Source organism: Pelodiscus sinensis, chromosome 3 (genome assembly GCF_049634645.1).
Source record: "Pelodiscus sinensis isolate JC-2024 chromosome 3, ASM4963464v1, whole genome shotgun sequence".
Classification (NCBI taxonomy): domain Eukaryota; kingdom Metazoa; phylum Chordata; order Testudines; family Trionychidae; genus Pelodiscus; species Pelodiscus sinensis.
In genome coordinates this window covers 84,521,826-84,547,953 of record NC_134713.1, presented here as the reverse complement: position 1 = coordinate 84,547,953, position 26,128 = coordinate 84,521,826, and the positions used below count along the sequence as shown (strand labels likewise).

General features: G+C 41.1%; 1 protein-coding gene across 2 annotated transcripts in view; it reads right to left on the bottom strand.

Moving 5' to 3' along the window:
* Positions 1–26,128, bottom strand: part of SLC35F1 (solute carrier family 35 member F1) — a 363,009-nt gene that overhangs the window by 23,941 nt on the left and 312,940 nt on the right. For both annotated transcript variants that reach the window (XM_025184648.2, XM_075924049.1), the window contains exons 5-7: positions 23,315–23,471; positions 17,199–17,251; positions 11,208–11,362 (exon numbers count right to left, since the gene is read on the bottom strand). In XM_025184648.2, coding sequence (XP_025040433.2) covers positions 11,208–11,362; positions 17,199–17,251; positions 23,315–23,471 — 365 coding nt within the window. The remainder of the gene's footprint in view (positions 1–11,207; positions 11,363–17,198; positions 17,252–23,314; positions 23,472–26,128) is intronic.

The following is a 26,128-nucleotide window of genomic DNA, read 5'->3' as shown; positions in this document are numbered from 1 at the left end:
TTCCCTGCCAGAGGACATTGTGAAGACCAGGACTTTAACAGAGTTCAAAAAAGAATGAGATAAATTCACGTTGGTTAAGTCCACCAATGGCTATTAGCCAGGATGTACAGGAATGGTAGGAATACTGTCCTTGGCCTCTGTCAGAAGCGGGGAATTGAAGTATCACTTGATGATTCCCTGTTCTGTTCATTCCCTGTGGGGCACCTGACATTGGCCACTGTCGGCAGACAGGGTACTGGGCTAGATGAATCTTTGGTCTGGCCCAGTATGGCTGTTCATATGTTAAGCTTGGAAGTCTGATTTTTCTCTAGAATTGGTCTCTGATTGATGAAAAATTAGGGGGCGGTGCCCCCTGCTTGCTATGCTCACCAACCCCCCTCTTGTGAGGGATAGGCCACCTGGGAAACCCAGTCCGCCCCCCCCTCCCACCTCCTGCCCGAGCCCTTCTTTCCCACCCCACCTACCCTCCCGCCACAACCTAACCATAATCCCCCTTCTCCTAAGGCCAAAACCGCAGTGGGGCCATGTCCAGCCCTCTCCACTCTGGCCACTGGGGGATTGGACCGGGCTGAAACTGCAGCACAGCCAGGCCCAGCCCTCTTCCCCCAGCCTCTGGGGTGTTGGGCTGGGCAAAATCCGTAGGGTGGCAGGCTCGGCCCTCTCTTCTGTGATCACTGCGGGGGAGGTAGGGCAGACCAGACCCAGCTGTCCCCCACAGTCCCTGGAGTGGGGAGGGGGAGCTGCTATGAAGCCTCACTGGGCCCTGTGCTCCTGCATCTGGCCATAGCAGCTTCCACTCCTCTGGAGTCCTGGGGTGGGGGGAAGGGCAGGGGCTGTGTAACTTGTGGCTTCCACACACCCCCAAGAACTGGGGAGAAAGTGGCTTTCAAACCTGCTCCTCAGCACCTTGCCAGGCCCCGTGCTATGTCTTGGGCACCAGGGAATAAGGAGGAGGGAGGCGCAGCCAAGGACTGGGGAAAGGGGAAGGGTGAGGGAGGAGACAGGGAAGATGCAGACTAATGTGATGACATCACTCTGTCGTCCTACAGGAAAAACTTATATATATATATATATATATATATATATATATATATATATATATATGTGTGTGTGTATATGTATATATATACAGAGAGAGAGAGAGAGAGATGTCAGGCATTGATTTGGAACTCAGACAGAAGGTACATAAACAGCACAATTTCACAGTATTGCTTGAAAGTAACTAACTGCATTTTTCCAGGTGAGTCATGGTAGGAGGGATTTCATAGTTTGGAAGAGAAACTAAAAATAAAATAATCAGGTTGCTATATGTCATCAATAGCTTGAATTGCTAATAATGGTATTTGTCATTAGCATAATTACTATTAAATATGTGTAGTTGTAGTGCCCAGAGGCCTCATCAGGATAGGAGTCTCATTGTTTTAGGTTCCATTCAAACTCAGAAGTAGACATGGTCCCTTGCTCAATGAGCTTGCAGTATATACCCATCCATAAAGAAAATAGCCTGAAATAAAGGTTCTTGACAATTGAAAAATTGGTGGATAACTATAAAGAAATGTTTGGAGTTATAATAATTCAACTGGGATAGAAAAGAAATGGCAAAATCTTGCTTGTTCTCAAGCAAAAGGAGCTACTAACTCATGACCCACATGCAAGTATTCATTTATAATCCAATTTCTTGTTATTGTTGACCCTTATTCCTTGCATTATCTGCTTAACCTTCCCCCAACTCCCACTCAAACTATAATAATCAACCAGAGGCAGAGCTCCTGTCAGATCTTGAAATTTAATGCTCAATCCATTGGCAACTGAAGGAAATGGAAAGACTCCCAGGGTATGTCTAGACTGCATCCCTCTGTTGGCAGAGGGATGCAGATTAGGCAGGTAGACATTGCAAATGAGGCAGGGATTTAAATATCCCGAGCCTAATTTGCATAAAAATGGCAGCCACGTTTTGCTGACTCAGCACTTTGTCGGCAAAAAGCGGCAGTCTGGAGGGGGATCTGTCAAGAAAGAAAGACTTTTTCGACAGATCCCTTATGCCTCCTGCAAGGAGGTTTATAGTATCTATCGAAAAAGGCTTTCTTTCTTGACAGATCCCCCTCTAGACTGCAGCTTTTTGCTGACAAAGAGCTGAGTCGGCAAAACACGGTGGCCGTTTTTAGGCAATTTAGGCGTGGGATATTTAAATCCCTGCCTCATTTGCAATGTTGACCTGCCTAATCTGCATCCCTCTGCCGACAGAGGGATGCAGTCTAGACATACCCCCATTGACTTAAATCAGCCTTGGTCCAGGCCCTTAGTACAACATAAGAAAAAGCAATGGGTAGACTGGTTCAAACCTTTTTTCCTATTCTGGTTTTACCTTCCTCTCTCCTCCCCCAAAAAGAAAAAGCAACACAGTTTTCTGAAACTGTTTGATCATTCTCAGATATTTAGGACATTCTTTCAAATGGTCAGTTTGACTGACTATTTCAAGGGGGAAAACAGACAATATAACCATCTTTTGTGAACATTAAAAAAGAGCTGTTTGAACTCTCTCTTGTAAAGTACTTTGAGATTTCTTATTGAAAAAGTGAAAGCTAAAGAATTCCTGTGTTTTTAACTATGCTGGCACCCAACTGTTTCATTTATATTTTTCATATGTTAAAATGGAGCTTTTGGGGGATCATAATGCAGTCTTCTTTAAAGTCTTTAATCTATCAAGTACTTTTAGATTTCCTTCTCAAGCATCAGATTTTGCCAATTTAGGATGCAACTCAAAGTTCATTGAAGTCAACTGAAAGACTCCTATTGACTTCATGGGTCTTGGTTTAGACATTTAGAGATCTCTTTTTAACTGAAGCTCTTAACTCTTCTGTTGCAATTCTAATTTTTTGAGTTTTTTTTAAATAGTTTCTTAGGGCAGGTCTATACTACAGGGCAAAGTTGACCTAATTTATGCTATGTGAATACTGTAGCTGGAGTCAAGTTACCTTAGGTTGAGTTACCGTGGAGTCTGCACTGAGGGTGGGGGGGAAAGGGATAGGAGAATCCCCTTATGCTTCTTATTATGTTGGCATACCATGGTTGAGTGATCAGCAACCAATTTAGCAGATTTTCACTAGACCTGCTAAATTGAATCCAGGAGATCAATTGCCGCCTGCCAATACCCCAAATTAGGGATGTGAGATAGCAGGTAATTGAATAGTTGTTTAACCACATCAAATCTTATCAGTTACAGGACTATTCTATAGTCCCCAGGGGTGGGGCTGGCAGCCTGTGCATTCCAGCTCCACTCCCAGGAACCTCCCTGCCACCCCACACTGATGCCTCCCTATTAGAGGTAGTAGTGCAGGGTGCCAGGAAGGAGCTGGCCTCGAGGGGAGCCAGTTTTAAAAACAACTCCCTGCCCAGAATGACTGCCTGCCCCCTGAGCTTCTGCCTCTGATACAGAGGCTGCTCCGGCGGAAGGAAGGGTGGGGGAAGCTGCCACAGCTCCAGCCTCTCTCTGCAGGAAGCTCGTACCCCCACAGACAGGGGCTGCTTCCATGGACCAGCCTCTGTCTATGGTGGGCCCAGGCTCACCGCAGATGGAGGCTGCTCCATGGGATGCATAGCAGCCTCTGTCCATGGTGTGCTTGGTTCCACAGCGGACAGAGGCTGCTTCGTGGCAGCCTTCCCTGCCCCCCGCACCACTGCTTTTAATAGAGGCAGCAGAGCGGGGGAGGGGAAAGGCAGGGGAGCCAGTGTTAGGGGAACTGGCTTTTAAGTTAGCTCCCCCCAGCACCAGCTCCTGCTTTCTCCACCTTTGCTGCCTCTGATACAGAGGCAGTGGGGTAGGGGGGGAGGGGAAGGGATGTGAGTAGTTGACAAGATTAATCGATAAACCTAAGCTTATTGGTTAACTGTACAGTCGACTACTTATTGACATTCCTACTCCCAATAAGTGTAGACAAGTCTTTATTCAGGGCCAGATTGCTCAGTGAAATCAGTGTATATGCAGAGTTCATTGGGGTTATTTTGTATCAATACTGGCATAATGAGATCAGAATCTAGCAATTGCTTATACTTTTTATATTGTGTTAGAAAAACAGCTTTTTATTGTGTCAGCTTTCTTGAACTCTACGGAATACCCAGTCTTCAGCTGAGAAACTCTGACATTAGAGCTAATGTGAAATATCCCATTATCTGAACTTATAGTGTTCTAATACTAAAAGGATTTTGAATGTCATGTTCACTTGTGCATTCTTAATTCCTTTGTAATCCCTATTTTATTGCTTTTCCATCAGGATTTTTTACTTTTTTAGTTATCCATGAATATCTAAATTGTCCTGAGTCATAAACTGTTGCCATGTCCAGAATATCTGAATTTTCATGGCTGAATCTTGCATAAAAAAGTATTCACCAGTTCAGAAAATAAATTATTATAATTGGCTTGCTGGGTAATGATATAATATAGTGTGACTGGGCCTGCTGGTTTAGAACTTAATCCGTATGCATGGTCTAGCTAGTGGAAAACGTGAAATAAACTGCTTAGATTATTTACTGAAAATGCAATTTACATAAAATAACGAAAGTACAACATATGGCTTGAAACCGAAGAGCATGAAATTTTAAAAGCTGACATTAGCATTAAGTTAAGGCTGAAACAAAAACAAAAAATAAGCCAAAGAAAAAACACGAAAAATAAAAACCGCAGGAATACATTAGTTTCTTGGTATTGATGGCACTGGTACACCAGTGACAGAGAATACTGTCTTCTACAATAGGGAAACTAAGGGTTTCATGGAAATAGCTTTTGTCTAAGAAAACTGATTACATCCTTTGAGATTACAAATTTGGTTGATAAAGGTAACTGAATATACCTGAATACACTTAGTTCTGCATGACATTCTGTTTAAAACACAATACTATATAATATCAGCAAAGATTATGTTAAATTGATTAAGTACTGGCTAAATAATAGATCTCGGAAAGTAGTCATCAGTGTAGAATCAACATTTAACTTGAAGTGGAGTTTCACAGGAACCTGATGCTAGACAACTTTTTCATCAGTGATCTGGAATTAAATATAAAATCACCAAAGATAAAATTTGCAGATGACACACAAAGACTAGCAGAGTGGTAAATAATGATAAGAACAGGGCAGTCACATAGAGCAATCCAGATTGCATGGTAGTCGGTGCCTTGTCAAACAAAAGACATTTTAATACAGTCATATGCAGTAATACATCTATGAACAAGAAATGCAGGACATGCCTATGAAATGAGGGACTGTATCCTGGAAAGCAATGACTCTGGAAAGGATTTAAGAGTTATAAAGTACAAAAAACTCTCAACTTGAGCCACCAATGTGATGCTGCAGAAAAAGGGCTAACATGACCCTTGGATGTATGAACAAGGGAATGGTGAAGAGGAGTAGGGAGGTGATTTTACCTCTGTGTGGCACTGGTGAGGTGGATATTGGATTACTTTGTACAGTTCTGCTGTCCATGTTTTTATAAAGATGTTGAAAAATTGGACATGGCACAGAAAAGAATCACAAAAATTATTCAAGGGCTAGAGAAAATCCCTTACAGTGAGTGACCCACAGAGCTCAATCTGTTTATTTTATCAAAAAAGAAGACTGAGAGGTAACTTGATTATAGCATATAAATACTCTCATGGGGAGAAAACACTACATGCTACAGGGATCTTTAATCTAGCAAACAAAGGCATCATGACACCCAACTGCTGGAAGGTGAAGCCAGACAAATTCAAATGGGGGAAAAGGTACAATTTTTTAACAGTGAAGGTGATAAACCACAGGAACAAAAGTATCGAGGGAAGTAGTAGAATTTCCATCTCTTGATCTTATTAAATGGAGACTGGATGCCTTTCTATATATATATAGGTGCTTTGTTATGGCTTTTAACTCTATGAATCTATTACATTATACTTTCCAGGGTCATGTGACTAAAGCTACCTTGACGTCCTTATTTCAGGCCATATTATGCCTAGACATTGCAATACCATAAAACTATCTGGGTGAGTCTAAACTGGCAAGATTTTGCGCAGCTGCTTTTGTGCAAAATCGCCTGCTTTTGTGCAAAATCTTGCCTCCTGTCTACACTGGCTGTGAGTATTTGTGCAAGAACACTGACTTTGTACTATACAAAATCAGTGGTTCTTGCAGAAATACTCCGAAGCTCCTGCTCAGGGATAAGCCCTCTTGCGCAAGTATTCTTGAGCAAGAGGGCAAGTGTACACAGCCAAGTTAATTTCTTGCACAAGAAAGCCCGATGGCTAAAATGGCCATCGGGGCTTTCTTGCGCAAGAGAGCGTCTACACTGGCATGGATGTTTTTGCGCAAAAGCAAATCTTTTGCGCAAAGGCACATGCCAGTATAGACACTCTCTTGCGCAAGTACTTTTAACGGAAAAACTTTTCTGTTAAAATATTTGTGCAAAATCATGCCAGTCTAGATGAAGCCTCTTACATTCAGTTAGCATCTTCCGTTCTGGGGGATCTCAAAGCAATTTACAAATCTTGCATATGGCAAACTTCTCTGAAACAGTGTGGAAAGAGAAAGCGTTTTAAATGACTACAGCAACTTGACACACCAGTTTAGGGCAGGAGATGAAGAACTGCAATTGCAAGAGGAGGGCAAAATGCAAAGTAAATAATATCCCTTCTACTGGTTCTTTGCAATGTAGGGCTTCCTATGTGGTAGGATTTTGGTAAAATGCACGTGACTATGAAGGGAATAGCTCATTCAATTCTTGCCTTCATTGTTTCATGTCTATGCATTTGCTTTTACAGTATATAGTTTTAAAACAATTACAATCCTATATATAGATATCTAGATCTAGATATTGTCATCTTCCTGGAATATAGCAGCAACCGTGACACTATAATGAAACAAAGGGCCCTTCTCAAATGTGAATGTCAGGAAAGCAGGCAAGAACTTTCCTTCCTCTTACACACTTGCTTTGAGGACAGAAAAAATCCCCACATGAACTGCAAGAGCAGGGAAAGTGTTGGCTTCACAGGCATTTCCACGCAGGAAGGGAAGTAAATTGGAATATGTATGAAGAGTCAGTTAGGCTCCACTATAAGACCAAAGACCTGATTTTTTCTCTTGTCTGCTCCAATTCTCTTATCCAAGTAACTCCATTAAAGTAAATGGGAATTACTCACATTGTCTAGGAGTGAGGCAAGGCGGCAAGCTCCTGTTTTAATATGGTGTTGTTGAGGAGGAGGTGCAGCCTAACCTGCCGTCTACTAGGAGTTCCAGCTTGGGACCTGAAGAGCAAGCAGGCACCCAACTCCAAGCCTGATTCAGGCCACTTAGTTCCACTGCTTCCTTCTCTTCTTAGCAATATATGTATGTTACCCAGTCTTTATGGTTCTCTATATCTGGGCCTCCAAACAAATGAAGCTACCCCTATTTGGGGTACCATCCCACAATATAACTGTCCACTTATGCTAGACTGATCTGTTCATTCACTGAAAGAGGCAAAGTAGCCTGGGCCATGTAGCACACGCATGCAAGAAAATCAAAAAACTGCCTCCTCTGTTTCCCATCTCAGATTGGAAGGAGAGAGGTTGCCCACCCCAGCTTGTTATCTCTTCCTGCTTAAGTACATATTCTGATGTGCGGGCTGAGTAAAATCCCTATGTTGTAAATGGACCTCTGCCTGGTGGGAATTAATCCTATCCCTGGCTGTCTTAGTGTAACACCAGCAGACTCTGGTCATCTGTGGGCAGAATCAAACCCGGGAACTCTGAAGCTTAGTACATGAATTAAAAGGCAACTGGTTAGGAGCTAAGGCTGTAGAGTAGACTCATTATTTTCACTGTAAGTGGTCTCAGTGCCACTAATGTGAGGGTTAAACTAGCATGGGATTTACCCACCACATCACAGCTCCTATAGAACTTATTTTTCCTGCCACCACCAATGTATTTCACAGAAGCTAAAAATAAGAGAGAAAACGAGAGAGAGTGTGATTCAAGATGACTGAAATAAGAAAACCAAACAATCCCTTTAATTCCTTATCTTAATTCAGTTTTAGAATTCTGCTGGATCTTATTTTTCAAATAAGGAGAGAAGGTTGAATGGCTAAAAGGCCAAATGTGCAGGGAGATAAATGGGATGAAAAACATGTAGTGCTGTATTTAAGATGTTAATTCAGTAATGAGAATTGTGCCAAGTACTGGACATCTTTCTCTTACATTGATAAACATCTTTCTCTTTCAAGCAGAACATTTGAATTTTGTTACTGATTAAACAAAAGAAGATTTCCAAAGTATTTAGCTGGCAGAATTTAATAGTTTGTTTTGTTTTTTTAAAAATTAACTGCAATTTACATATTCAGTTAGAAATCTATCTCAATTTGAAAGCCACAAATAATTATATTTTAATAATATATAACTTTCACTTCTTACATTATTAATTCTCCATTAGAGTTGACTCTGAGGTATAGGTTATATTTTTGGTTTACTACAGACCAAGACTTTGGGATTGCCCAATATAATACAGAGGTACCAGCATATGGGGTGCATATAGATGACAGTTTATTTATAAGCAGATTGCCCTGTATAACAAGAGTCCTTGAGTCCTTATTGTATACGAGTCCTTGTTGAGTACATGAGTCCTTGTTGTAAAAAGATGAAATACTAACAAATTAAAACACTTCAAATAAAATCTTTTCTTCAGTTTGGTTTTACAAGCTGTAAGCCTAGTAAAAATCATTCCTGTATTTTCCAGGATTTTCCAAGATTTAATGCTCTCGGTGCAATAAAGCCGTCAGGTGATAAAAGTAGTGGCACCAGGAAAAAATCATAACTGTTTCTTGAAAGCCCCATAAAATTATATTCTGTAAGGGGCAATAAACCACTCAGTTGATTCTAATTTAGCTTAAAGCCATTTGCTGAGAAGCGGGGCTTCACCCATTGGTCAGCGCAGCAATAAATAGAAAGAACAGTGCATCAGAAGAAGAGGCACAGCTGGGCTAGGAATGAAACAGCTTTTCCCAAACTAGAAAACATGCAGAGTACACAGTCCTAGGAGAGGAATTAATTTAGGTCATTTAATGCATATGTATTAGACTTAATTATTTAATGCAAGGAGCCCACTTCATAGCTTTCCTTTATATAAAATCATGCCTGACAGAAAACCAGAGAAAAAGATCAGATTAAGGATCAAAACAAGATAAATTAATTTAATATGTAAAAAATGGTCAGATGGCTAGAGAGGGAATATTAATGCAGCTCTTTTATAAAACGCTTTTTCTTTTTTAAAATTTTCCTCTCTGGTGACCATGCAGATTGTGACAGGAGGCAGATTGATAGCACTGAGATTGGTACTGCACTGGCACTTTCCATCTGGGCTTCCAACTGGAGGGATTATGTTACTATTGTTAATAATTATATCTCTTATGGGAGTGATCAAGGGCTCTGAGTGGAGACCAATACCACATTGTGCTAGGAACTGCACACATGCATATAACAGAAAATGTATGCCCCCCAGAGTTTATGAACATGAGTCATAAGCTCTTTTTGTCCATCTCTATCTGAGGCAGACGTTGGCCAAAACAAAAGTCACTTATCCAATTCTTGCTACTCCCCAGAATGATAATGGTTTGGACCAATGATCTGGACTGGATCTGACTCTCCTGTTGTGGAATATGGATAGCTTTGCTTCGGCAAAACTTGATCAATGCCATCGTGAAACCAAATCCAACCTGGATTTGCCCACCTCTGATTTTTGGGATGTGGCCACTGGTCTACAAGAAACTGGACTGATATGACTAAGCATATTTCACTATAAGACTCTAAGCAGCCATCAGGTAGTAACACATTTCAGTCACATATAATTTAAATTGGTGATCTAGAAGCAAAAGATTCCACATAGCTTTCTCACTACCGTGGTACAGCAAGTGCCCTCCAAGTGTATTTTTATTTTAGTTTTGGATTCCATATGCGTCTTTATTTGGTGTGTGCAAATGCCTTGTAGAGTCATTAGCATGAAATAATAGATAAATGGGAAAGTTTGTTCTTGGTTTTGGCTCTGAAGCTTTGCGTGTGGGCATTCATTTCCTTACTGTTCAGATACATTAACACCTTCCTCTTGATTGTTTGCCAGATCTGCATCACAGTATTTTCACTTTCCTCCACTAGTTTCCAGGCCACTATTTCTCCATTAAATCACATCCCTTTTATGAATAAATCATGACTGTATAGCAACTGCCAAAAATATAATGCCATTTTTAAGATGGTCAACAAGGAATGGTTGTGAATAGTGAGGCATAATCCCTCTCAACTGGAGGGTGGACTATGAAATGTTTAAAATATCAGAGGGCTTGAGAACTAGAGGCTTGGCTTTAACATAAGTCTCTTTCACGTTGTTACACTAACAGCTAAGCCATTGGTACAGGGGACAAAAAGGACATTTGCGCAACTATATTTTTTTGCCAGAAGATGGAAATGAGTGACAGGGGGCGGATCACTTGATGATTACCTGCTCTGTTCAGTACCTCTTAGGCATCTAGCATTGGCCACTGTCAGAAGACAGGATACTGGGCAAGATGTACGTTGGTATGGCCATTTAGTATGGCCATTTGGTATGACCCAGTATGACTGTTCTTATGTTCTTAACTAAGAGGCATCATGCAAAAATAACTCAACAATTAAAACTATTTCAGATACAGTATGAAACAAAACAAGCTCTCATCACCTTGCAAAAATATGCTAAGGGATTTCCTAACAATTTATAAAGTGACTTTCCTCTCATATGCCAGTTTATATATGGTCAAGAATGGGAGAGAAAAGCCACTCCCACTCTGACGGCTTTTTGGTGACAGTAGTCTGGGTGAAATAAGGTTGTTTACTTCAGTACCCAGTGAACAGGTGCCTACATTTTAACATCCACAACTACTACCATTTTTAGTAGTTGAAGCAGGAATTAAGTAGGCATAAACACTGAATTAGCTGATCCCTCAGAGGTGGTCATTCCAGAACAAAGCAGAAGCACACAAAAAGTGGTTTATGTTGGGGGAATGGAAAGTATGGAGAAGACTGCACTTTTAATAAGTAATAATAGGTACATCAAAAGTTCTCCACTTCACTGCACAGTCCCATCAAAATCATCATTTCTCATTGTGGGCCTCCGACTGATTCATATTTCTTCACTGACACTAGTTCATACAAAGTCACTATGCGAATACATAATCTATTCCACTTACTTTGTAGTTAAAGAGGAATAATCCACAGAATAGGCTGTACAGATCCGCTGTGAGCAGGGAGAGGTTGACTGCAGTAGCACTGGTTTTCTTAATGACTACTGGCATGAAGCTGTAGAGGCCAAACATACAGGCACTAAAGCCAACATACAGCAACCCTGGAGGAGGAGGAACAAGATAAAATGATTTACCACAGTCTTTCCAAAGGACCCATATTGCCTGACTTTGTATTGTGAGAAAGAAGAAAGCCACACTGTTTAAAAGACAATTCAGAATATTTTTCTCAAATAACATTTTTATTTAAATCATGTATATATTTATAGTCATTCTTGGAGCATTAATATAAATATATGCTATATCACTGGAAATGTAATATATCTAATAAATTATGTCATTGCTATGAATGTCTAGATCATACAGGACGAGATCACCAGCTGATGTAAGTTGTTTCAGCTTGACACATCTATTTAAATCAATTGAAATGTGTACCAAAATCTGTGTGCTAATAACCACTTTATAGATATCTTTTCTGGTGTCGTATAAAGAGCACAAGTGAGGGGACACAGCATACTACAGGTTTTTCATTCATTAGGAAAATCTCACAATCAATAGAGCTTGGTGTCTAATTCATTTATCGACCAAATTACACCTGTTATTCTGTTTTTGAATGATCTATGAGCTCATCAATTTATTCAGCTATGCTAGTTATTCAAAATTATTGAAATAATAAATCCTGTTAATATTTTTTGGCCTGTAACTTGTTTGACAGGGGTTTGCTGTGAAAATTAGAGATTCATTCTTGTTTAATTGGGCACATAGGCTGTACGCTACCCTCTGGTGGCCTAGGTATTTGTACCCGGACTGGTTGAAAGCAATTCTTCAATGCTGCTACACCTTGACATCAGATGTATGGTTGGATACCCCATCTGTATTGTTGTGAGACTACGAAGTACCAACCACTTAAGTAGGTTTTCAAGAAAACTCTCTTTACTCATTCAGAAGATCATCAGGTGATTGTGCGTAGCTGGCTTCATTTTTACATGACAAAATATTTTCATCCCCTCTTAGACGTATTGAGCAGCCACATCTCTACCTTGAGCAGGAGGCAAGCTAATTACCCCATCCTCCACCCCCAGTGCAGATATTGCCTCTTCAACAGTTTGGACCAGCCCAAAAACACAATGTTCTATAGTTCCCATGAGAACAGCTTTACTATTAAAATAGTGCCTTCTCTTAGTTGTGAATTCCTCTTACTGGGAAATGAAACAGTGTGTTCTGGATAATCCCCCAAACTGGACCCAATCCCGTAGGGTGCTAAACATGTTCAATCCCCACTCAATTCAATGACAGTTGCGGGCATGTGGCATATTGAAGGATTAGGCCCATAAAATGGATTATACTGCTTTTGTAGCTGAAGTACTGTCCAATGGACAGGGCACTGGGCTGAGAATAAAGAGACCTGGATACTATTCCTGGCTCTGCCACTGATCTTTCATGTAACCTTGCTAAATCGCTGTACATCTCTGTGCCTCTATTTACTCTCCCATCCTTCATCTGTCTTGTCTATTTAAATTGCCTGATTTTTCAGGAAAAGGACTGTCTCTTATGCGTAAGTATAGATCCTAACACAGTGGGACATTGTAGGTATGAATGCAATATAAATAAAACATTCTATTACAAAGTAATTTCTTGTTAAAGATATTTGAAACCCTGCCAGGGAAGAATTCACAGTACCAATTATTTGGTGGTGAATCTCAAAGCAAGTTTTCTTAAAAAAAAAAATTCAACTTTTCCACTTATGTGCACTCAAGCAAATAATAATTTTACTGCTATTAGATGTTGCAATGTGGGCATGAACTAAATTTAGACTCAAAGGTATAGACTTAAAATGGCAGGGAACCTGATTCCTTATTTTGTACTTTCATGGCTCTGGGTATCAACTGATAATAAAAATGAATAAAGTCTTGCCAATTTTGTACCTTTACAAAAAGGCTATCCAGTGGATAAGTTCTATCATAACACTTATGGTTTTGCTTTTATAGAGGCAATTCAATAAGAAGTATATTTCCATATGAAACACATATAGTAGTCATCATAAGAAATCAGCAAATGCCTATAGTTACCCCACACATTGGTAAGTGAGATATCAGAGTTTCAATCCATATTTGGAATATGAAATAACCGTTGAGTGTTGTATCTATTAGCAAATGGTGACTTTTGAATGGTTAGCATTGTACATGGGTATCCATGGAATTCTCCCACATATAGTACTTAAAGGAGTGCTTTATGCCTGCTCTGCTATTCTTTCGTACTGGGACAATGATTCCATAAAAGGGAGTATAGTTTGGGCTAATGACAGAATTTTCAATGTATCGCACTACTAAGTCAGCCTCTTTCTTCTTGGCTTCAGAGCAGTTCACTTGAAAAAGTTATTCTAGCCTTTAGGTGTGGAGTTCTCAGATTGTTATCTGAAGATGAATGGTGGTCTATTAAATACTTGCTGGTGATTTGAAGAGAGCCGGCAGGGCACATGGTGCAAATGGTCTGAAAGCCTACAAAAGCAGCTGGAAATGAGGAACTGTCTAACTGTCTTCAATGGCATTTTACATGATTTTCTTGATCTTATACTCTGTCAGGGAATTAATTTCATTTTTATAAAGCCACTTTTCCAAAGGATTCTCCAGTTCCAGAAGAAGAATGCTTACACAATGGTTGTACTCTGAAGGATGAGTGTAAAAATGGCATCTCATTTGCACCTTAACTGTACTTCTAATCCACGTCAGTTGAGTGACATTTACTGGTGCCTATATGTAGGTATGTCTACACTACAGAGGTTTTTTTGGAAAACCAGCTGTTTTTCCAGCAAAACCGGAGTTAAGTCCACACTGCAATCACGTTCTTCTGAAAGTAAATTGAAAAAACAAAGGGTTTTTTCCGGTGTTGGTAATCCTCTTTCCATGAGGAAGAAACCTTTTTCTGAAAGAGCTCTTTTGAAAAAAGGTGTGTCATTGGATGGAGAAGAGGGAGTTCTTTCACATGAAGAGGAAAGAGGAAAAAGCACAGGTGCCCTGGTGGCCACTCCATCTATAGTAATCATAGCTTAAATGTGAGATAGTGTCCATTCAGATCACTTTTTTGATGTGCTTTCGTGCGTGTACGCTCTCTTTCGGAAGAAGATTTCGGAACATCTCTTCTGAAAAATGGTTCTTCCGAAAGAAGCCTGCTGTCTAGACATAGCCTGTGAGCCAAAAAGAGTACCATTTGACTTTCACATCCCAAGTTCACAAAGCTAGAAGTTTTGGGAAAAAATATGTTTTATTTGTAAACTGATGACATTTGATCTGGAAGTTACCGGGAGACCACAAAGTTGGAACCCTAATGTGATTTTTAGAGAGTCACTTTTCAGGGTAGAAATGCTTCAGCATGCTCTAACTGCTGGTTTTAGCTTTTACGATCGTACTATGAAATCCAGAGTGCCACTAGTATTTGACAGTCCGGGATCATTTCACTCAAAGATTTCTTCAACTTGTTTCAGAACAAGCAACAATGAAACAGAGAGAAAAATTCATAGCCTTCATTGTGAGGAAAGTTGCTATCTGAGACCTAAATTCACTTCTCTCACAGATCAAACTTTTTTTTTCATGTTTGTTATTGTTTCATTATTTACTTCGCAAACAATTTATTTTGGGGGCAGATCTTTAACTGAAAGAAGTTGGCATAGCTCCCCTGATTAAAATGAAGCTACACTGTTTTACATCAGTTGACAATTTAGTCTTGTGTGCTAAGGAACCTTGCAGGAGAAGAACTAAGTAGCAGAGAGGGCTACAACCTACATTAAACGTGTTATATGCTAGAATGGATTTGAACTTTCCTAACTCAAAAACATTCCCATTTTACATCAGCTGAAGATTAGTTCATATATTCTTAATGACAAAATTATGGTAGATGGCAAGACCTACCTTCAATTATTTATTAAGTTGCCCACAATGACTTTATCACTACTATTGAAAGGGCTGACAATTTAACTGTGCTAAGCCACAGTTTTAAATCTGTTGTGCTAGATAAATATTCAGGACAATCAAGGTTGTGTCCTCCTTGACATAGTCTTGTCAGTCACTGCCTGACAAGCTCACAATGCTGCCAACACAATGGGAAATGCACGAAGTACAGTGGAAGGCAGGAAAGAATTCAAAACTATACATCTATCATAATTTTATTCACATTCTTTCACGGCTCAACCATATTTCAAATTATTGCACTCACAAAACAAGTACAGGTGTATACCATTCTTAGCCAGTTGAATTCCTCTTTTTCTGATTTACTTCCTACCCTTATAAATTATGACAAACTCAGCAAAGCATGATTTATTTTAATAAAATTTGTCAAACATTTATTTTAATGTCACATTTAACTAACACCAAATTACAACAGAACTCTTGTGGAAGTACATAGGACATCCATATAACTAGGAGATGAATTCACTATGATCATTGCTAATAATACCAGTACTAAATTAATTCAGGATCACAGACTTCTTAAATTAAATGCTACCTAGCTCTGGTAGAGTTTTGTTAAGGAATTCAGGCAAATGCATCTGCAGTCTGCAATAGGGTTTGGTCCTCAACTGAAACTTTCACTGATTTGTCATTTAGTTTTCAGTCTTGTGTAAAATTTCCATGACTTGCAGTGGTGATGCTGCGTAACAGATGCATTGCTCTATTAAGGTTTAGGATAATTTGAGTAAATAATGAATAAAGTGGTAAAGAAAGCAACAAACTACCTTGTTACTTATAGCTCCACTTCTCAGTGATTCCCTATATAACTAATTTCCATATCTTGATACTCATTTGTTAACTAGATTAACAAGATGCTGTTGCTATATAACCAAAGCATGACCTCCTGCTCAGTATTTCTACCTCTTGCACAGAATGTCGTTTTGTGTGTTATCAGCATTCTATAAAATACTTCCTTTGGCACAGATACCAACTGTGATGTTTTAGGAACTAAATGTTGCTAAATGTCGCTTATAAAAAAAAAACCTTTCTCCTTACCCATCCTGGACCCCAGACACCCTGCTGGTGGGACTTATCAGCCCTCCTCCTTGATTCGGGTGTGGGGACTACAAAGGAGTGGGTGTTGGCTCCCTGCTAAGCCAGTCATAGGAGTCCTACACCATCTATGTTTCTACTCCTTTAACAAATACATCCTTTAAATCCTTTACCAATCCATTTTTATCTGGTCCGAGTAAAAGAGAGCTTTTCCTGACTGACATGGACATCTACAGTATCCCTTCTCTTCTGGTCACCAGGAAGAAGGGATGGGTCAGTGCTCTCACACAGACCTGTTTTGCAGCTCTGCAGTAAAAGTTGCTCCATGCTTCTCTAGCCCCGAAATGAGGTATACACCATCTTCTGACAAGCTAGCCAATGGGCTCCCCACGTTCCGCTTAAGGTGCAGTATGATCACTGTGCATGATGTTACCAAAAACCTACTTGAAATATATATGTGTTATAACTCACTCACCTCACTTGGAGAGTAATTAATTATTTAAATGCAGAAATGCTCCTCTCAGAAAAGGTTTTATGGGCCTGCAAAATCCAGTGCAGGAAATTTTCTTTTACAGTTTTTAGTTCTGTTTTCTTTCTTCTACACTAAGTGCAAAATGATGATCTGTTTCAGTGCTGCACTGAATCTTGGAATAAGAAGCCTGTTATTCGTTAAGTCACTCTGCTGCCAGAATGATCTACTTGTGACATTCATATGCTTCTTCTCTGCCTAACCTAATGGTGCAGGGAATACATAATCTGGCAGAGGGAAGAGTGGGAGCACAGATCATTTCAAAAGGTTATAGATGAGACATGCATTCCAATCTTTGACAGAAACTAGCATGAATGTAGCAAACTTTGCCTCCTTTAGCCCTCCCACACTCCTCCCCAAATATTATTCCTCATGTTCTTCAGCAACAGTTTTTAATGAAATGAATTTTCTTCTTACCTATTTGCCAATCCCAGGGAACTTTTAACAACTCCTTGTGTTCCATTATTGCACTGGAAAAGAAAAGAAGGCAACGTTTGATGGGAAGGAACAGAACTTAACTTACTTCCACTCATTCAATTCATATGATGGACAAAACAAGTATAGCCTTATAACAACAAACTCCGGAAACAGCTATATAAACCAAATGTAGTCAGACCTAGTTAACTAACTTTGATTTTATTGCCATATCCATATGTTGGAAAGATCTTTGGTGCAGTAATCAGATTTGATAGCGTGTAATTTGTCCTGGTTTATCTCCAAATCTTTAGCGGTAAATCCAGAGCTGCCCACCCCCTCACTTTCATACCAGCCTGTCCTTTACAATTTAATATTCTCAAAGTTCTTGAACTTTCAAGACTTATAATACATCTGCATGTGTTATATGCCCTTCCAAGCCCCTCGACAGTGAAGAGTAAATACGCTGAATCAATCACAGAGTTGAGGTGGCAGATTACATAGAATGTTCTTGGGAAAAATATCCCAGGACCCAATTCATCAAACATTGAGAGAGTAATCATAGCAATAAAATTCAAGAACCAAAAATTAAGACTGAGCCCTACTGAAAGAGCCCAGGTAAGGATTTAGTTTCAAGGTTAATTGAATTTTAAAAGCCCATTAACACGAAGGCCCCTTATTATTTGTGTTATTGTAGCACAGAGGAGCCCCCACCATGGGCCAGGATCCCTTTGTGCTAAGCATACAACGAACAAAAAAGCAGTCCCTGCCCCCAAAGAACTTACAGAGACAAGAGACAATGGATGGATCTGGGCAGATGGAGGTGTACAAGCAAACAATGAAATGCCAAGAGAGGCCCTCATACTCCAGGCAGGCCAGGTCCCCTCTGAGCTAGTTCTCCACTCAGCTATCCTTCTCTGGTCAGTGATTTGAGGGGGAGGGGAACCTTGCTGTGCAGGGCTCTTATTAGGGATGTAATAGTGTAGTCAATTAATCAATAAGAAAAAGCTTATAGGTTAATATTAAAGACTACACACATCTCCCCCCCACACCAGTAAATTATTTTAGCGGGCTGGTCAGCAGCCTGTCTCAGTCCCAGCTTGGGCCGGGTCTGGGACCTACTCCCGCATGGCTCTGAATATAGAGTATTAGGAGTCGGGCAGACAGGCAGCCTGACTCAGTCCTGGCTTGCACCGGGTTCTGGACCTACCACCACTGCAGCTCTGCATTTAAAGTGTATTAGGAGCCAGGTGGGCAGGCAGCCCAGCTCAGTTCCAGCTCGCACCATGTCCGGAAGCTCAGACCACCCCCGAACAGGGGCTGCTGCCACCCCACACTGCATTGGAGCAAGCAGTGCGGGGTGAGAGGCAGCTGGTCCACGAAGGGAACTGGTTTTTAAACTGGTTCCCTTTGCAGACCATCTCCCGCCTGGGACCCTACGCTGCTGCCTCTCATAGAGAGGCAGAAGTGTTGAATGGCAGTGGGCTCGTTGGGAGTGGGGCCAGAGTGCACTGGCTACTGGCCTCACCCCCAGGGGACTATAGAATAGTTGAGTAACCAATAAGAATTCATGAGGGTAATCAACTATTTAATTAACCGATATTTAACATCCATAGCTTTTATGAATTTGTGCCTCTTAAAGTAAAAATCCCCTTTTCCTACGATTTACAGAGAGGCTTAAAACAAATTTAAAAAAGCATCATATGCTGCTACAACTTTTCTTTATTATTATTTTTTTCCCTCTGCATCCCTCAGGCATACGGCACAGTACAAAGACAAAGGGAGGCAGAGATCTTATCCAAAAGAGCATGCACTCCACCAAATACAGAAACAGAAAGATGCATGGTAAAAGAAAGAGACAAAGAAGTGATAGGGACACTGTATCCCGAAGAGTTTTAATTACAATCTTTATGCAGAGCTTTTTAATATATAATTTTTTTAAACATAAAAATGCCCATATTGGATTGAACCAGTAGTACATCTATCTCAGTATCCTGTGCTATATGGAAGTTTAAGGACAACCATAGCACACGATTATGTCTCTGACCATCTTGGCTAATCAGCATTGGTGGACCTATCCTCCATGAACTTATCTAATTTTTTTAAACCCTGTCATACTTTTGATTTTCACAAAATCACTGCTCAACAAGTTCTACAGATTGACTGTGCATTGTGAAGAAATGCTTCATTTTATTTGTTTTAAACTTGCTGCCTATTAATTTCATTGGGTATGACATGAAGGGGCATATAACATTATTTCATGATTTTACTCTATCATAGTTGTCTCTTTCCTGAACTGAAGAATTCCACTCTTTTTAAGCACTCTTCATATGGAAGGTGGGAGAGTACCATGGATTTATAAAGTGGCATTATGTTATTTTCTGGCTTATTATTTAGCCTTTTTCTAATGGTTTTTAATATTGTTTGGTTTTTTTGTTTGACTGTTGCTGCATGCTTCACAAATGTTTTCAGGGAACTATCCACATTGATTCCAAATTTCTTTCCTGAGTGGTAAGAGCTAATTTAGATCCCCATAAATTCATGGGAATATTTAGGATTATGTTTTCCAATGTGTATAACTTTACACTTATCAACAGTGAATTTCATCTGCCACTTTGTTGCCCAGACTCCAAGTTTAAATGAGATCCCTTTGTAACTTTTTGAAGTCACCTTAGAACTAGGGCTGTTGACTAATATCAGTTAATTCTCACAATTATTTGAGATTTAAAAAATTAATTGCAATTAATTGTGGTTTTAATCACATTGTTAAACAATATTAGAATACCAATCTAAATTTACTATAAATATTTTCAGATATTTTTCTACATTTTCAAATATATTGACTTCAATCACAACACAAAATACAAAGCATCCAGTGCTCAGTCACATTATTTCTATTACAAATATTTGTAGTGCAAAAATGATGAACAAAAGAAATGGTATTTTTCAATTCATCAGTACAAGTGCAATCTCTTTACTATGAAACTGCAACTAACAAATGTAGTTTTTTGGTACATAACTGCATTAGAATAAAACATTGCAAAACTTTAGACCTATATGTCCACTCAGTCTTACTTCTTGTTCAGCCAATTGCTAAGACAAACAGGTTTGTTTACATTTATGGGAGGTATTGCTGCTTGTTTATTTACAATGTCTCTTGAAAATGAGAAAAGTTATTTGTATGGGATTTTTCTAGACAGCATTGCATGGTATTTATGTGCCAGATATGCTATACATTCATATGCCTCTTCATGCTATGGTCACTATTCCATAGGACATGCGTCCATGCTGATGACACTCATTGAAAATAATTTGTTAATTAAATTTGTGACTGAACTCCTTGGGAAAAAACTGTATATCTTCTGCTCCATTTGACCTGCATTCTGCCATATATTTCATGTGATAGCAGTCTTGGGTGATGATACCAGCACATACTGTTCATTTTAAGAACATTTTAAGAAGATTTGAAATTCAGAGAAGGTACCAATGTGAGATTGCTAAATATAATTACAGCACTTGACCGAGGTTTAAAAATCTCAAGCGCCTTCCAAAATCTGGGAGACACAAAGTATGAATAATGCTCTCAGAAGTCTTAAAAGAGCAACACTCCAATGAGGAAACTATGAAACCCAAACCACCTACTCAGTGTTACACAGGTCAATCAATTTTTGTTTTTTGAAAAATAAAATAAAAATGTACGTGCTTCATTTTAATCATTGCTCAGGAACGGGTCTGGATATGAGGGGTTCTGTATTAAGGCTGCCCTGGGGAAAGAGGACTACTCCAGCTCTCTCTCTCTTCAGTAACTGGGGGCCAAATGAGAAGCACCTCTTCATGGCCACTGCAGCTCCAGTGGTCACAGCTGAAGGAAGGAACAATTGGGACAGGTCCAGGTTTGTCTGCCCTCTGCTCCCCCCAGCCAGAGTGAGGAATTCATCAAACTGTACACTTTCCCCTCACTGCCTGACAAAGGGGAACAGCCAGCAATATCCCCATATGAATGGGGGGGAGGGGAAGGGAAGGCATGGGAGATACACACCTTCCCTAAGGGGTGCGTGGGGAGTTGGAGACTCAGGGCTGGGGTAGTCCTGAATGGGGGTGCACACCCCCACCATGCCTCTTTCATCTGTCTGGTAATTGTGTATCTTTTCTGTTGGGTTTTGTGAGAAGCAATCCCATTCCAGGCACATCCCATTTTCCTGGTACACTTACCTTGATTTATGTTATGTTAAACGGAAGCTGCATACCAAATTTGATGGTTCTATCTCTTACCATTTAGGAGTTCTTGAACTTACAGATAGACAGAAAGACAGACAGACAGATAAACTCTCTCAAATATATAGTAGACAATAATATATAGGTTTTTCCTCCATAGGTCTTAAAGCACTTTAACAAAGTATGTCACAGTAATTTTACAAAAGGGGAAACTAAGGTCAGATGAAAGAGACCTTCCAAAGACCAGCAGCATACTTGATCCACAGTCCAGTGCTGTATCCATCAGGCAACACTGCCTCCAAGATGTGTCTAAGTTTATATAGTCTTACTAAGTATAAGTCTCCACTTTGACTGTATCATTTTTGTATCATTACTTATTGTTTACCATGTATACAGAGGCAATAATAATAGTTCCCCCAAGAAAATCAGACATTTTTACCAGTTTTTATTTTCATTATGTGCTTTAAAAATCTATTTGTGCAATAATTAAATCAACTGAAAGCACTTAAGTCATGTACCCAGATGCTGCAACAATGGGTGCATAAAAATAATAAACTAGCCTATTAAACAAATGCAGTTAATAGGCATTGTTGCTCATTCTCTATCCTTCGGGGCTGGGCAGATCAGCTACCTAGATAAACCACAAGTTTTGATTAATAATTACAAATTATTTTGGGCACCACCATAAATCAGATTTGCATAAAATGTAGGAGTATTACTTGGTGATGGTTTGGTATAGTATTCTCCTTTTCCAGACATGTTTTCAAAGGCTAGAGCCTACCCTTCTGCTATAAAGCCTGAATTTGGAGTGCAAAATGAATACCTGCAGACATCATTATCCATTTGTGCAAATATATGTGGGCTTTATGGGTGAAATGTGTGTGCCTGTAATTCATGAACCAATCTTTTGAACATTTGGCCCTATGCGTGTTATCATTGCAGAATTACTGTTTCAGTGTTTTCTTTCATAGCTTTCTAAATATCATAAATTATGTACATAGAGTAAAAATATTACTGAAATACCTTCTGGCAGAGTCAGTGTTTCCATCTGTTTACAATTCTAGGTGACTTTTTATAAATATGAATCACAATTAAGGATAGGTATGGTCTGTGTCACCCTGAATACAGCTCAAGATGCTAAATTGCTATTGATCTTGAAATAACAAATAGATGGATACTATTTCACATCTATCAGGGTATGTCTACACTACCCCGCTAGTTCGAACCAGCGGGGTAATGTATGCATACCGAACGTGCAAATGAAGCCCGGGATTTGAATTTCCCGGGCTTCATTTGCATAAGCCGGCCGGCGCCATTTTTAAATGCCGGCTAGTTCGAACCCCGTGCCGCGCGGCTACACGCGGCACGGGCTACATAGTTCGAACTAGCAAGCCATTCCGAACTATCTGTATGCCTCGTGGAACATTCCACGAGGCATACAGATAGTTCGGAATGGCTTGCTAGTTCGAACTATCTAGCCCGTGCCGCGTGTAGCCGCGCGGCACGGGGTTCGAACTAGCCGGCATTTAAAAATGGCGCCGGCCGGCTTATGCAAATGAAGCCCGGGAAATTCAAATCCCGGGCTTCATTTGCACGTTCGGTATGCATACATTACCCAACTGGTTCGAAATAGCGGGGTAGTGTAGACATACCCTCAGTCTACATTTGGTACTGCTAGGACAATTCACTGTAGTGCTTCAGTGCAAATTGAGATCATTGCTGAAATTTTCTGACCTGACAGGAAACATTAAAACTGACCCAATAAAGACTTAGACCCCAGAATGTAAACAGTCTACTTTCCACGGTAAATGTCTGGCTAAGAAGAAAGGGATATGAAACCAAGAAAAAGCTAATGTGGTGAAAAATAGTTTGATTAGCCTCAAATCACAGTGTCTCTCACTTACAGCTGAATTCCACTGAAGAAGGAGCCAAACAGCCCAATCATGCCCAAGAACTCCACCCGACTCAAGTTTCGGACAATGTACTCCTCACAAACATTGGAGATGCCGTAGAGTGTGGCTCCACCTAGTACTAAAAGATCCCCTATCAGCTTATTTTCACCTAGGAATAAATGGAGAAAAAACACAGAAGATTCAAAATAATGATCATTTAACTAGATTCAAGACATAGTAAAATAGCACACCCCTAAACAGCGACATCTTTGTAAACAATCTGCATGCATAAATACTGTTGTTTAGCCATTTGCATTCAAAATGTAAAGCAAACCTAGCAGAGACAGAGGGGTGTGTGTATACGGTGGTGGTGTGGAGTGGAATGCTGTGTACTGCAACGGACATAAGGGCAAAACATACCTGCCTGATGTGCATTGCTACTGAAGTACAGGCAGTCCCCGGGTTACGTACAAGATAGGGACTGTAGGTTTGTTCTTAAGTTGAATCTGTATGTAAGTCGGAACTGGCGTCGAGATTCAGACACTGCTGAAACTGACCGCCAGTTCTGACTTACATACAGAATCAACTTAAGAACCCCAGGCGTCCCCAAGTCAGCTGCTGCTGAAACTGATCAGCAGCTGATTCCAGGAAGCCCGGGGCAGAGCAACTCTGCCTGGGGCTTCCTGTAGTCAGCGCTGGTCAGTTTCAGCAGAAGCTGACTTGGGGACGCCTGGGGCAGAGCAGCTGGGGTGCTACTGGACCAACCCAGCAGCACCCCATCTGCTTTGCCCCAGACGTCCTGATTCAGCCACTGCTGAAACTGACCAGCAGCGGCTGAATCAGGACCTGGGGCAGAGCAGCTGGGGTGCTGCCGGGTTGGTCCAGTAGTGCCCACGGGCGCTGCAGGACCAATCGGCAGCGCCCCAGCTGCTCTGCCCCAGAGTCCAAAACAAAAGCCTGGTCTGCTGGGGGGGGGGGGGGAAGCACACTAGCTGCGCCCCCCCCCCAGCAGACCAGGGACACGGGGAGCAGAGCCGCAGCGGCAGCGGCAGCGGGGTGCCGCGCCTCTGAGGCTTTGCTCTGGCAAAGCCTCTGAGGCGCGGGACCCCCCCCCGCGGCTGCGGCTTCAGTCAGGGTGCCTGTGGTCTGCTGGGGACCGTCCCCAGCAGACCACAGGCACCCGGACTGAAGCCGCAGCCACGGGGGGTCCCGCGCCTCTGAGGCTTTGCCAGAGCAAAGCCTCAGAGGCGCGGGGAACCGCCGCTGCTGCCGCTTTGACTGAAGTGGCAGCAGCGGCGGTTCCCCGCGCCTCTGAGGCTTTGCTCTGGCAAAGCCTCAGAGGCGCGGGACCCCCCCGCGGCTGCGGCTTCAGTCCGGGTGCCTGTGGTCTGCTGGGGACCGTCCCCAGCAGACCACAGGCACTCGGACCCAAGCGGCAGCAGCGGGCGGGTTCCCGCGCTTCTGAGGCTTTGCTCTGGCAAAGCCTCAGAAGCGCAGGAACCCGCCCGCTGCTGCCGCTTGGGTCCCGGTGCCTGTGGTCTGCTGGGGACGGTCCCCAGCAGACCACAGGCACCGGCACCCAAGTGGCAGCAGCAGCGGTTCCCGCGCTTCCGAGGCTTTGCTCTGGCAAAGCCTCAGAAGCGCGGGAATCCGCCCGGTGCCCCTGGTCTGCTGGAGACGGTCTCCAGCAGACCAGGGGCACCGGAGCAGCTTACGAACGGGGCTTTCTCGCCCCGACTTCCGGGGCAAGAAAGCTCCGTTCGTAAGTGCGGATCCGACATAAGTCGGATCCGTGTAAGTCGGGGACTGCCTGTACTAGCGTTCTCACAGAGCATTAGTAATCTTAAATCTTGGAGGCTTGCTTTGTTATTTTACCAGAGAGCTTTCAGGTAGGTTTGTAAATTCCAGCTATTGCAGAATATTTAGGCTCCAGTTAGTTTGGAGTACTGACTCGACCATGACAACAATTAAATGCTTTGCAAAATAGAGGAGATTTTGCCAGAATTTCATTTTGGAAGAAAATGGAGGGGAAAATTATTCCAACAATGTCAAAATATCTTATTTCAACACTTTTGATTTTTTATTGTGAAATGACTTTTCATTTTGAAATATTTTAAAATTTTTATTACAGAATGAAACAACACTATGTTAAAGTACACTAAGGAACTCCTAGATCATGCCAGCAGACTCTATACAGACCAACTGACATGCAACACTTCAGAGATCACACATCCCATTACCCCACTGTGACGACAAGCCCTTAGGCATGTAGGTAACTTTACCCACATAAGTTCAACTTAGGTGTCTAAGCCTTTGTAGCATCAATCCCAATGTTGTTATATAAACAATTTATTCTTCAGTAAAAAGTACATTTTGGGGCACTGTAACATAATAAATATCTTTAACAGACATTGTGCTACAGTGATGTCAGGTATGTTCTGTAAGTGTTTACGTTCATTGCCCTTGAACATATTCAGTTTGTGCACAGTAGAAGGAATTTATTGAGAAATAATAAAAATATATTTATTTTTGGTTCATCGCCATCTGTTGTTTGCCTAGACATGGGAAATGCCCTATAAACAGTTCAGCACTCTTTAGTGGAAAGCCTCCTGAAGTCTTTTCTTCACTGCCAGCATTTATTTATTTATTTAGAGCCTGTCTTGATCTCTTAACGTAAATAGAACCCGCTCATACATTTGGCTTCATTAAAGGAGACACACAACATAGAAGTTATCCTCTGAATTTTAATAAAGTCATTTTACAATTTTAAAAGAGCTGTGACAGTTGGCATGAAAGGCAGATGCTTGTGCTTGAATTTCTTCTTGC